We start from the raw sequence: 12,931 nt of genomic DNA, 5'->3' as shown, positions 1-12,931 counted from the left end.
GTTAAATGACATAGTGGCTCAGGTTCTGAGCCAGATGACCAAGTAACAAACTTGTTTAAGACTCTAACAGTAACATTCTGAACAAGTTTCATTAAGGTTGGGCAAATATTATGACCTCTAGTCTGTTTACAGTTGCTGAATAAAGACGGACAAAGGGCAATCATTATAGCTTACCTTGCTTGAACATTTGGTGCTCAGGAGAGCAAAATCCGTGTCTGGCTTATATCAGCACAGGTAAATGAAAAGCTAGAGCCCCAGTGTAGACAAAAATGTTTATTTCTTTTTTTTTAAATTTCACAATAAAAATTTGCCATTCTTAAAAATGTAACATTTGAGCAATCCATCAAATTACAAAGATTTAATACAATTGCATCTTGTATCCATCTAACTAGATAACCAAACACATATTAGTTCGACTTCATTATCTTCAATTAATAAGGTGTATTTATTTTATTGTCCATATATATTTTTGCTAAAAGTATTAGACAACACATGAAAACATCACTTTAAAGCCATCAAAAGGTCACTCTAACGTAGCTGGAACATCACTCCACAGTCATTAGACCACTCTTATGCACTTAGAACATGTCAAAAGGCTTCCTTTTTTTTAAGAAAAAAAACAACAACAATAGTATAATAATTTTGGAATTTCTCCCATTATATTCATTCTGAGACACCAGTTTTGTTTTAAAATATCCTGCTTTTTGTTCTTATTTTTTATCAGACTTGGGTTACTGACAGAAAATCTTACTTGGTATATAAAGAATACATTTAGTATATATTGAATATAGAATAAAAATATCCACTCCATAGGCTAACAATTTACCAAACAGTATCTTCTAAAAATACTCCTGGCCGATTCAAGATACTACAAACACTCTAACAGATGTTCTAAATGATATTAAGTTATAGGTATTGTAAATGAGGAGGAAATTCTGAAAATAAAATCTAGTCACCAAAATTACAGAGTCAAATAGTACACATTTGTCAAGATCTTATTCTACAGTTTTAAATTTTGGACTTATTTTCCCCTTAACACTTATGCACACCAGAAGGTAAAAAAATATGAAGACTCGGGTGTGGCCTTGTCACCATACTACATCATTTTAGTCCCTGAAAACAGTACTGTACACTTGTATGAGTTTTCTATAAACTATATCACCCAACTGTATTATTTGTCCCCACAACATGTCATACAGAGCATCCCAGAGAATGTTCATCAAAGAAGAGACCACCGGTAAATACTAAACAAAAATACTGAAATATGAAATAAACTTGCTAAAACAGAAATTCCCCCCACACAACAATATACTGCATATCACAATCTTTGTAAAAAAAACATTGCTTAGTTACGAGTGCAGTAAGTCAGTAACAATAAAATACAACAATCGCAAGATCCTGCTAAAATCCTTGAATGCATTAATAAGGCACCTTTTTATTTCAACATGTATTAAAAGTATACTAGACTCTTAATATTTGATATCTGAAAATATGAATAATTTGTTTATTTATTTGGGTTTTACGGCACACCAACACAGTATAGGTTATATGGCACCAAACAGGACTACAAATTTTGGTTCCACATCTCATTTACATCAAAATAAAAACATGAGGTATGGAATAATGACTACCTGGTAAATATAGTTTATGTTAACAAAAAAATAAACAAGTTTATGTATATCAGCAGAACTATACATTAGGTTTAAAATAATACACACTTAATACACATATGGCTAAACACAATATAAATGTGTACTTCCACAAACAAAACTCTAAGTTATTTTTTCAAACAAACCAGTGATACTGCACAACATTTACTTAAGAATGTAGCCCTACGTACACAATTTATTATACATTTAGAAAAGCTAATTACATCTGATGACCATGTTCTATATTTAGTTTAGTTTATACTATTTTATTTTAGCCCGATTATGTTATGATTTCCCAAAGATACTTATAAATTAAGCATTTAACCCTATTCATGCTAAACACAACTGATTCTACCTTTGCGACCAGTGCAGATCATGATCAGACTGCACGGATGAACTGCACTGTTTGCCATTCAGTCTGTAACTTTTTGGTATGCATCCCTTTTAACAGTTAATGAAACTGTCCAAATTGAAAGATTGACAAATTCATTATAATTTAGCGGGGTAAGAGTTAATGACTAGAAATACATTTTGCATGCCTAAGATGATAAATCATTTAAATTTGATGGCAGTTATAACCTTTCGTGGCTATGGCCAAAATGTCACTGCATTACAAATTATCAGATTTCCAATTCTAAAGTATAAATAAATCATTATGGCTATATTACCTGTGTGATGAGATTTTGTTTTGTGAATCTACATGATCTATAAAATCTTGAGAGAAAAATTGGTTTCAAAGGAAAGAAATTTTCTACACCTCTCTCATACATTCCGGACTAATTTCAGTCCAACTAGTATTGTCCTCATTTAAAGGTTAAGTAGTGCTTATTCAATAATTAGCAGAAACAGTTTCAACAGGAAATTTTCATCCCTTTTATTTGCAAAAAAAAAATTCTTCCGATCCAGACATGTATGATTAGAAAATTTCATTCTGCCGGATACATTTTAAACTAGAGCTATCACTAAAGGTGATGAATGTTCCCCCCGCATGCACTGACACAGTACATTGCAATTTGACACACACAAGACTGCATAATTATGTGGACTGTATGTATATAGACTGTATGTATACAGTATAGTAACAAGAGGACCATGATGGTCCTGAATCGCTCACCTGTCCCCACATGACCCAGTTTTGAAATGAGTATGACGTCGTTTTTTTCTATTATTTGACATAGTGACCTAGTATTTGAGCTCATGCGACCCAGTTTAAAAATTGACCTAGATATTGAGATAAAAATTCTGACCAAGTTTCACGAAGATCCATTGAAAAATATGACCTCTAGAGAGGTCACAAAGTTTTTCTATTATCTGACCTAATGACCTAGTTTTTAAAGGCATGTGACCCAGTTTCGAACTTGATCTAGATATCATCAAGATGAACATTCTGACAAATTTTCATGAAGATCTCATGAAAAGTATGGCCTCTAGAGAGGTCACAAGGTTTTTCTATTTTTAGACCTAATGACCTAGTTTTTGACCACACGTCATCCACTTTCGAACTTGACCAAGATATCATCAAGGTGAACATTCTGACTAATTTTCATGAAGATCCATTCAAAAATAAGGCCTCTAGAGAGGTCACAAGGTTTTTCTATTTTTAGACCTAATGACCTAGTTTTTGATGCATGTGACCCACTTTCGAACTTGGCCTAGATATCATCAAGGTGAACATTCAGACCAACTTTCATGAAGATCCATGGAAAAATATGGCCTCTATAGCGGTCACAAGGTTTTTCTATTTTTAGACCTAATGACCTAGTTTTTGACCGCACGTGACCCAATTTCGAATCTGACCTAGATATCATCAAGATGAACATTCTGACTAATTTTCATGAATATCCATTTAAAAATATGGCCTCTAGGGAGGTCACAAGGTTTTTCTATTTTTAGACCTACTGACCTAGTTTTTGACCGCACGTGACCCACTTTCGAATGTGGCCTAGATATCATCAAGATGAACATTCTGACCAATTTTCATGAAGATCCATTGAAAAATATGGCCTCTAGGGAGGTCACAAGGTTTTTCTATTTTTAGACCTAATGACCTAGTTTTTGCACTCACGTGACCCACTTTCAAACATGGCCTAGATATTATCAAGATGAACATTCTGACAAATTTTCATGAAGATCCATTGAAATATATGGCCTCTAGGGAGGTCACAAGGTTTTTCTATTTTTAGACCTAATGACCTAGTTTTGGACCGCACCTGACCCAGTTTTGAACTTGGCCTAGATATCATCAAGATGAACATTCTGACCAATTTTCATGAAGATCCATTGAAAAATATGGCCTCTAGAGAGGTCACAAGGTTTTTCTATTTTTAGACCTACTGACCTAGTTTTGGACAGCACGTGACCCAGTTTCGAACTTGACCTAGATATCATCAAGATGAACAATCAGACCAATTTTCATACAGATCCCATGAAAACTATGGTCTCTAGAAAGGTCACAAGGTTTTTCTATTATTTGACCTACTGACCTAGTTTTTGATGGCACCTGACCCAGTTTCGAACTTGACCTAAATATCATCAAGGTAAACATTCTGACTAACTTTCATGAAGATTCATTGAAAAATATGGCCTTTAGAGAGGTCACAAGGTTTTTCTATTTTTAGACCTACTGACCTAGTTTTTGAGCGCAGTTGACCCAGTTTCGAACTTGACCTAGATATCACCAAGATGAACATTCTGACCAACTTTCATAAAGATCCCATGAAAAATGTGACCTCTAGAGTGGTCACAAGCAAAAGTTTACGCACGGACGCACGCACGCACAGACGGACGACGGACGCTGCGCTATCACAAAAGCTCACACTGTCACTGTGTGACATGTGAGCTAACAAAAAACAAAGTCCCATAACTATGCAGAATATTTATCTAAAAGAATGTAACATGCCCCATGCACAACTAGGGTTGGTACTGATCACTTGTGTGAAGTTTCATTAAATTGTGTGCAAGGGTTTGGTAGATTAGGCATGCACAAGATTGCATATGCAGACTGTATGTACATAGTATGTTAACAAGAAACAAAGTCCCATAACTCTGCAATTTTTGTCGCTGAAAGAACCTAACATGCCCCATGCACAACTACTGTTGGTACTGATAAGTTGTGTGAAGTTTCATTAAATTGTGTCTAGGGGATGAGGAGAGATGGTGCCAACAAGATTGTGTCTATGTCTATAGTATAGTAACAAAAAAACAAAGTCCCATAACTCTGGTAAAAATTTTCTGAAAGAACCTAACATGCCCCATGCACAACTACTGTTGTTACTGATCACTTGTGTGAAGTTTCATTAAATTGTGTCAAGGGGATGAGGAGAGATGCTGCGCCCAAGATTGTGTCTATGTATATAGTATAGTAACAAAAAACAAAGTCCCATAACTCTGCAAAATTTTTTTCTAAAAGAACCTAACATGCCCCATGCACAACTACTGTTGGTACTGATCACTTGTGTGAAGTTTCATTAAATTGTGTCCAGGGAATGAGGAGAGATGGTGCGCACAAGATTGTGTCTATGTATATAGTATAGTAACAAAAAAACAAAGTCCCATAACTCTGCAAATTTTTTTTCTAAAAGAACCTAACATGCCCCATGCACAACTACTGTTGGTACTGATCACTTGTGTGAAGTTTCATTAAATTCTGTCAAGGGGATAAGGAGAGATGGTGCGCACAAGATTGCGTCTACGGACAGACGACCAGACGGACAGACAACCTGAAACCAGTATACCCCCCCTTACAACTTTGTTGTCGGGGGGTACAACAAAGTTTTGATAATATTGAATTTCTCATAAGTTTGTTCAATACTTTAAGATGAAGCAATTAAGTAACATGAAAAGAAAATACTGTAATAAACTTATTAATGACATACTGCAAAAGAAAATACTGTAATAAACTTATTTATGACATACTGCACTCATACCGAGGTAAAACAAGATCACATACTGTCAAGTCAATTAATTTCATTTGCATACAAATTCATGGTTTTGGTCAAAAGTACTGATTAGTGGGCATGATATCAAACTGCCAACTGACCCAACCAGGAAAACTGACTGCAATAATGTTTATGATTTGACAGTAAAATAGTTAACAAGCATATTCACGACTGTTTATCCCACAACACCCTCAATGCCCCACCCACTAAATGCATACTGCCCGTCACAAGGACTTGAATTTGCGGGCCCAATTGTAATGCCCCTATATCTCCTGCCCCTAAGTTTATCTCTGATGTCCCATTTACACAACCATGACTGTCTTCAAGATTGTCAGATACACACGTATGATTTTCCTCATAACCATTGGCCACATGTCCATTTAATTCACCATTTACATGATTTTGCGACATATATCCATTTTCACCAGTCTTCCATTGCCTTTTACACACCCAGTTTAAACAATGTGATATGGTTGGTAATGCGTGTGATTCTAATTTTCTGTTTTTTGAATGCAAACCATTTTCTGCAGTTACTGTCTCTGTTTGCGCATGTCCTTTTGTAGACTTAGAGCTACTGCCATTGCATAAGTTACTATTTTTAGACATTTCATCACATTCATTCAAGAGCTTCTCCCAAGTCTCTTTATTTGTTATACATCGCTTGAGTTGACCTTCCCTGGTAACTGTGTTGTTTGTTTGATCTGAAATTGTTAGGGGTATATTAGACCTTAATCTAGTATCAGAAAACATGAATACTTACTATATCATAGTTTACGTAAATATAAAATTAACAAGTTTACATGTTCTAACAATACTATTCATTAGGTTTAAAATAGTACACACTGTACATATGTATAACTAACCTGTACTCTGCTAAAAACCTGGAAGTTTTTTACTATAAACTATTACTGCATGTCATTTAATTATAAATGTAGCTCTACACAATTAAATTAAATATATAGTTTAAAGTTAAATATATTTGATGACAATATTTATTAGTTGGACTAAATACCTACAGACGAAATATTGTAGTGAAAGATGACCACTGGATATCTTTAAATTTTTACAAATGAGAAACAACATAATAAACAGAAAAGTAGAATGTGTGAACCCCTCAGATCACAAGTTTTCTACATCCGACAACGACGAAACAGAGAAAAGTCAATGTTACAGGGAGCATTGCTCTAGCAGACAGGTGTAAGCTACTCTGCCCAAAGGTCATGTGGTTAAACATATGCAAATATATCTCCTCACATCATACTCTTACAAAGAAAGTAGACACAAAGTGTTTCAAATTTAGATCCGATGATTGAGAAGTTTTTCATAATCCTGTATAATTAAAAGGCACTTTACATACATATTACTAAATAAGAAACGAATAACCCTGTATGTATGTTGCACAAGTTGGTCATACATCACAAGTATTCTTTCCTACAAACTAATGTCCAACTTCATATATAGCAAACTTTAGCCTCCTGAAAATCTGTAATTTTACAGAAGCTCCTTATCAATACATTGTACTTACCAGCACTCATAGCATTCTCATATGCAATGTTTGGACAGAACAGGACTGCATCAAAATCACAACACAATAAAGGACTGAGCAAACTGGTTGTCTCGCGATCACCTGTTGTGTTGAATATCAATACTCTGTACACACCACGTCTGGAAAAGGAATACAACACAATAATTATCATTCCCTCTTAAACCTAACTTTCTGACATCAATATATCAATCCATCACTTGATTTACATCCGCATAAAGACATCTGGCAAACCCAACTGATGTAGCATATTGAAGGACTTAAGTAGTTTATAGTAACAGGTATCATGTTAACTTGGACTACTTTTGGTTTGAGATATTTACATCAAGCATAAAGTAGATCACAATCCTGTCCTATTTCAAACTTAATTACATTTTACTACAAAAGAAGTCTGATTTTGGATTTAACTCAACCCACTTGATCAGAAAAGAAGTTATATTCTTGATATGGAGGAAGATTTTGAGCTTCGTAAATTGAAAGCCGGAAATTCTTAATAATAGACCATATAAAGTTGTTGTTTATATCTGTCTAATACAGAATAGTGTGTAACTTTTATTCTTAACATAGAAATCAGATATTTCAGACAAAATGGTTTGTTCATAGGAAAATAAGTCCAGTGCAGTGGAGTTTAGAGAATGACAAAAATAGTAATTTTCCGAAGGTTATTAATTGCACAAACTGAGGCAACAACCTAATCCATGACAAGAGGGCCAGATTGACCTTAGATCACTCACCTGAGCTATTGTGTTTGCTTGAACATTTTTGGTTGACATTTATGCAAGGACAATGCCTTTGAAATTAATTTGAAATAGTGCCAGTGTTATCTGACAAGTCTGACAAGGATATATTAAAAGTATCTACTAAATAAATATGGGCTGGTAATATGTGTGTTGGAGGTGGGGGTGGGTGCAGGTAAGGTAACATGTTGGGGGAATGATGACAAAAGATACTAAGAGGCAATATAACAGTTTTCACCATATAAATAGAGGGAAAAGTCACTACACCCCCTGGCAACCATGTTTTGGGATGGAACAGAATAAATAGCAATCTTTGCAAAGGGTCACCCAAGAAACATTTTTGTAACATAATTTCCAAATTGGGCTTGCTGTTTCTGACAAGATTTTTAAATTTTCCTGCTATATAAATATCAGGGAAAAGTGACTGCCATCTGGTGGCCATGTTTTTGACAAATCAGCATAATTTGGCCTGCAGTTTCATACAAAAAAAAATTTAACGTTCCACTATATACATACTTTTCACTGTGAAGGAAGGCCTCAGGTGCCCATTCAGTCTTTGTTTAAGGCGGATAGAACCATAGGCCTACCTCAATTTAGCTGAATTACTTCTGCATATAAAGAATTATACATCCTAAGTGAGATTTAGAAACCACACACTCAGCTACGGAGGCCCCTAGACATCATTTTTAGATACAGGCAGACAAGCAAGGATGTAGGTAAAGCATTATTTAACTTGAACACTATGAAAAACTTACTTTGAACGAGACTTTTCTGAATTTGCTTCTGTAGAGAACCATTCAACACATTGCTGAAAACATAACATCCAAGATATTTACTTCATACTGAAACACCATACCATTGCAGATAGCGTACTATTACCACCACTTTTGTTTTTAGTCTCAGTGAGACTCGTAAAATTAAAACATACTGTGTTTATTAATTAAAACATGTACATGATGTATGTTTATGAACCAGCATGATGTCCAAAAACATACCTAACTGCAAGTCATAAATGCTTAACAACCTGAATAATAATCACAAAATAAAACCACAACAAACAAGACCTGAATGTAAGACAGTGTGCTCAACAATTTGAGTATTTTACTATTTCTACATGCAACAACTGATAATACACAACAAGACTTATGTAACCAAGATTTTTAAATCTAAAAGAATTCAAAATCATGAAAATCACAATAATGCCAAATTTCAAATATTAACCATAGTTTGAATTAATTTCAACCACGATTTTTCTAACTTAGTTATATCAGTCAATTATTAGTGAATTTAATAAGAAGGACTCTTGTGTGATCTTTTAATAAAATATAATTATAAAGTCAGCTGCATGTAAAACGACTATCAGAGATGGAAAGGATCACAATCTACATTAAACCAAATGTTATCTAAACTTGTTATTGCAACAGCTTTAGAACTTGGAAGCCTTGTGTGAAGTTTCAATCAAATATATACAACAGTTACTGAAATATGATGATGGACGCAAAATATTTACTAAGGTGTGACAGTGATTAAAATAGCTTTCATTGTTCTTCCTACATCTTAGTGAAAAACTCATATTTTCAAATAAGAAATTTGGGTCTATATTCAAGTGATTAGGTATTTTAAGTTGTAGGAACTTCCTCTATAACCGATGTAAAAGATGTAAATAAATCCACAATGACTCACTTGTAAATACAAGTACTGTGCCATGTAGACATTATTTACCTGAATACTTTCTACAGTATGGGCACCATCCAAATAAAATGTAAGTCCTGGTTCCTTGATTGTCTGGTTCCTACCCAGCCACTGACATTGTTCTAAACCTGAAAACGATGCAGAGAAGACTTTCAGTTTAAACTAGGATAATTATTGTATTGAACAATGAATCTTTCTAAACCAACCCTGTATCGAATAGAATGATACACACAGTATTTTCAGAAGAGTTGAACATTTCAGTAAAGTGTCTTACTAGCATATGTTCTGGAAAAAGAATATTGTTTGAATTTACTTGTCATTTTTACAGTTTATCATGATACTATGAAATCATTAATATTGAATTTCATGAATTACTTTTTGTGGAATCCTTGTTGTGTCAATCTACAAAATTAAATCAAGGAAACAAGAAAAAATTCCCAATCAGTGTATCTTCAATACTGAAATCTGCAAAATTATATTTCTATTAAATGACTGTGCAGGCCAAAACCCATGAAATTTCATGTTCACAAAATTAAATTATTTTACAGTATTTGAATATGAAATGCGCCAACAAATTTAAGCAAACACTAATGGCAATTTGTACCAGCAGTAGTGACTTCAACAAAGTAGTACTTTTACAGAATGTGTAAATGTTCTTGAGCCTACAGTGCCCTAAACAAGATAAAATTATTGGCTGGACATGGACACACTGAAACAGGGTTAATGCAATAAACAACCTCTATTTTTAATAGTCAGAGCAAAAATCAGAGCAATTCTACTACCATCCTCAGAGACATTTAGAATGAAGTAAAGTTTACAACTTGACCTCTCAAAATGAAGCAGCAATTCAGAAAAAAAACCATTACAGACTAGGTGAATCAAACAGTACATGTGAAAACAGAAATTTTACAAAATCTATAAAAAATATGATAACTAACCTGCCAAGTGTTGCTGTGTAAGTGGGAATGACTCGGCTATTTTGATATCACAGATTGTTCCTGAAGGCACTGATTGTTTATCTTCATCATCATTTGATTTGCACAATGAAGGTTTTTCTAAAATACCAAACAAAGCAACAGTAATATCAGGTAATGCAATAAAACTAAACTCTGCAAATGAGGCAACATATAGCAAAATTAGATACTGTGAAATCATTAATATTTGTGGGGGAATAATTTTCGTGGATTTCGTGGTTGAGTCAATCCACAGAATTTAATCTCAACAAACAAGTAAAATTTTCATTCATTTTATGTTCAAAAGTTGAAATCCACAAATTCATATCCTCACGAAATTGCCGTTTTGACCAAAACCACGAAATTTCATGCTTACGAAACTGAATGATTTTACAGTAGTTATTCTGACAATTCAGCGTAAAAGCACAACATAATTCAGTTTAAGGCAGTAGACTCATCATGACGATACTCAACAATTACTATCTGATTACGTTTTCATGTTAATCAATTTGGCACCAATCATCAATTTCAGTCAATGCACACATGGCTTCACTATACCTTTAAGTTTCTGTATCCATGTGTTACAGAGCTGAAGACTTAGGGAAGCATTTAGTGCCTGCATTGACCCCTTTATCCCTAACTTAACATCTCTGCTATATGTACTTATATCTGGACACACTGACAAGGGTGCCTGAAATAAAAAAAATAAAAACTTTTAACTTTTGTCAAGTTTAATAGACTTTAAACAAAATCTCAATATCTACTTTAAAATTATACATGATTTTATTATCATAGTCCAGTTTGTTACTTCATGATCTAGTTAAACATTGTTGCTAGACTAAGACTGAAAAAAAAAAAAACTATGATCTATTTGAGTTAGTAATACACTTACGATGGCTTGCAGCTCAAGTCAAATCATGCTTGGCCTTTGGATTCTGGGCAACAGTTTTGATTTATGCTAAAGGATTCAATGCTGTGTGTCGAAAATGTATAATTTTGATCACTTCATAATGATTTGAATTATATTATTTTTTCTATATTTATTATATTCATCTTCCAGAATTCATACTTTTACACTTGTTTTAGAGTAAAATGTTCTTTAATTTGCAACTATTGCTATTAAACCATCAAACCTACTCAGTCAAATATATACTCTAATTTCAACAACTGGACTCACCTTTCAATAAATTCTCTTTTGCGCTATATTTTTTAATATCTCTTTAATTCAATACTTATTATCTGATCAATCTGCTAAAAAATGACTGTTCGATTGATTCTAAATCTACGACATTAATTAATCTAATCCTTTTTCTTTCACCTGATACAGACAAATCCATTCATGATGAACAGGAATTGTTTTGTGTTTTAAGTCACAAGCTTGACCAAAATTTAGGGCAAGAACAGCAAAAGAAGGGATTAAAAAATACCCCATTTCTGCAGTCTTTTTGAACAGACATGCTTTTCACATGTGGTACTGTAAATGTGGCAGACGCTAAATAATGACGTCATTCTTCGATTAGATATCATTGCCAAATAAATATCAAGTAAAACGTGATTCAGTGAGTTCTTAGCGACTGTTTTTCCTTTACAACTTTTAGAATCTTATACCAGTAGATAATAATATAGACATAATAATTTTTGAGATTTCTTTTGTAACTCTAGATTTGTTAATTTCCATTTTTATGGATATTTCAATATAATATTCACTTCATTTATAACTGAACTTGCAACTTAAAAAATATATTTCTCAACAACATCATGAACAATTCTATCTACTTTTCTCCTCTTTAAATGACCTCAGATACCTTTACCAAAACCTCAAAAGATGTCTTTCATCATTTTCTGTTTGCTTTCTGATTTTCTGTGAGAATTTGACTCACCTTGAATATTCCAGCTTTATGCCAGGCTATTTTATCAATGCTTGTTCCCAGTATTGAAGTATGATCTAGACCAAGGGAGGTAACTCCACATACCACAGGATTCCTGAAAACAAATATAGTTATTTATACCCATTTTTCACAACACTACACAGTTATTTGTTTATACACTAAATTGTCAAGCAGTACAACATACTACCTTTCACATAACATTCTTATTCTGCTACTTTTGTTTAAATCCTTCTATTTAATTAGCTTATTATACAATCTGCCTTAAAACACATACTGTACCAGTATCGTCATTAACACCTCTACAGCACTAAGTTAACACTATTTTTTTTCACCTTTTGAAAGCCGCGAGACGATTTGAAAAACAGGTCGTTTTATCTAATTGGTTTTTTACATACAATAGCCTCTGACAAAATTGATAAACAGACGCTAGTGACGATTCAAAAAGATTACCATTGCCCTGTTCTGTGATAACGACATGGTTTGTTACTTAAAGCGTACATCAGGCACAAATTCAACCGAGTTCACATGTT

At 33.6% G+C, this 12,931-nt stretch overlaps 1 protein-coding gene across 1 annotated transcript in view; it reads right to left on the bottom strand.

Annotated features, from left to right (window-relative positions):
* Positions 1–258: 258 nt before the first annotated feature.
* Positions 259–12,931, bottom strand: part of LOC123547073 (folylpolyglutamate synthase, mitochondrial-like) — a 28,363-nt gene continuing 15,690 nt past the window's right edge. The window contains exons 7-13 of the mRNA XM_053524062.1: positions 12,393–12,495; positions 11,071–11,203; positions 10,498–10,614; positions 9,590–9,687; positions 8,623–8,675; positions 7,113–7,252; positions 259–6,288 (exon numbers count right to left, since the gene is read on the bottom strand). Of these exons, the coding sequence (XP_053380037.1) occupies positions 5,753–6,288; positions 7,113–7,252; positions 8,623–8,675; positions 9,590–9,687; positions 10,498–10,614; positions 11,071–11,203; positions 12,393–12,495 (1,180 nt within the window). The 3' untranslated portion in view covers positions 259–5,752. The remainder of the gene's footprint in view (positions 6,289–7,112; positions 7,253–8,622; positions 8,676–9,589; positions 9,688–10,497; positions 10,615–11,070; positions 11,204–12,392; positions 12,496–12,931) is intronic.

Source organism: Mercenaria mercenaria, chromosome 15 (assembly GCF_021730395.1).
Source record: "Mercenaria mercenaria strain notata chromosome 15, MADL_Memer_1, whole genome shotgun sequence".
NCBI lineage: Eukaryota > Metazoa > Mollusca > Bivalvia > Venerida > Veneridae > Mercenaria > Mercenaria mercenaria.
Note: the sequence above shows the minus strand (reverse complement) of the source record. Positions and strands in the feature narration are given on the sequence as shown.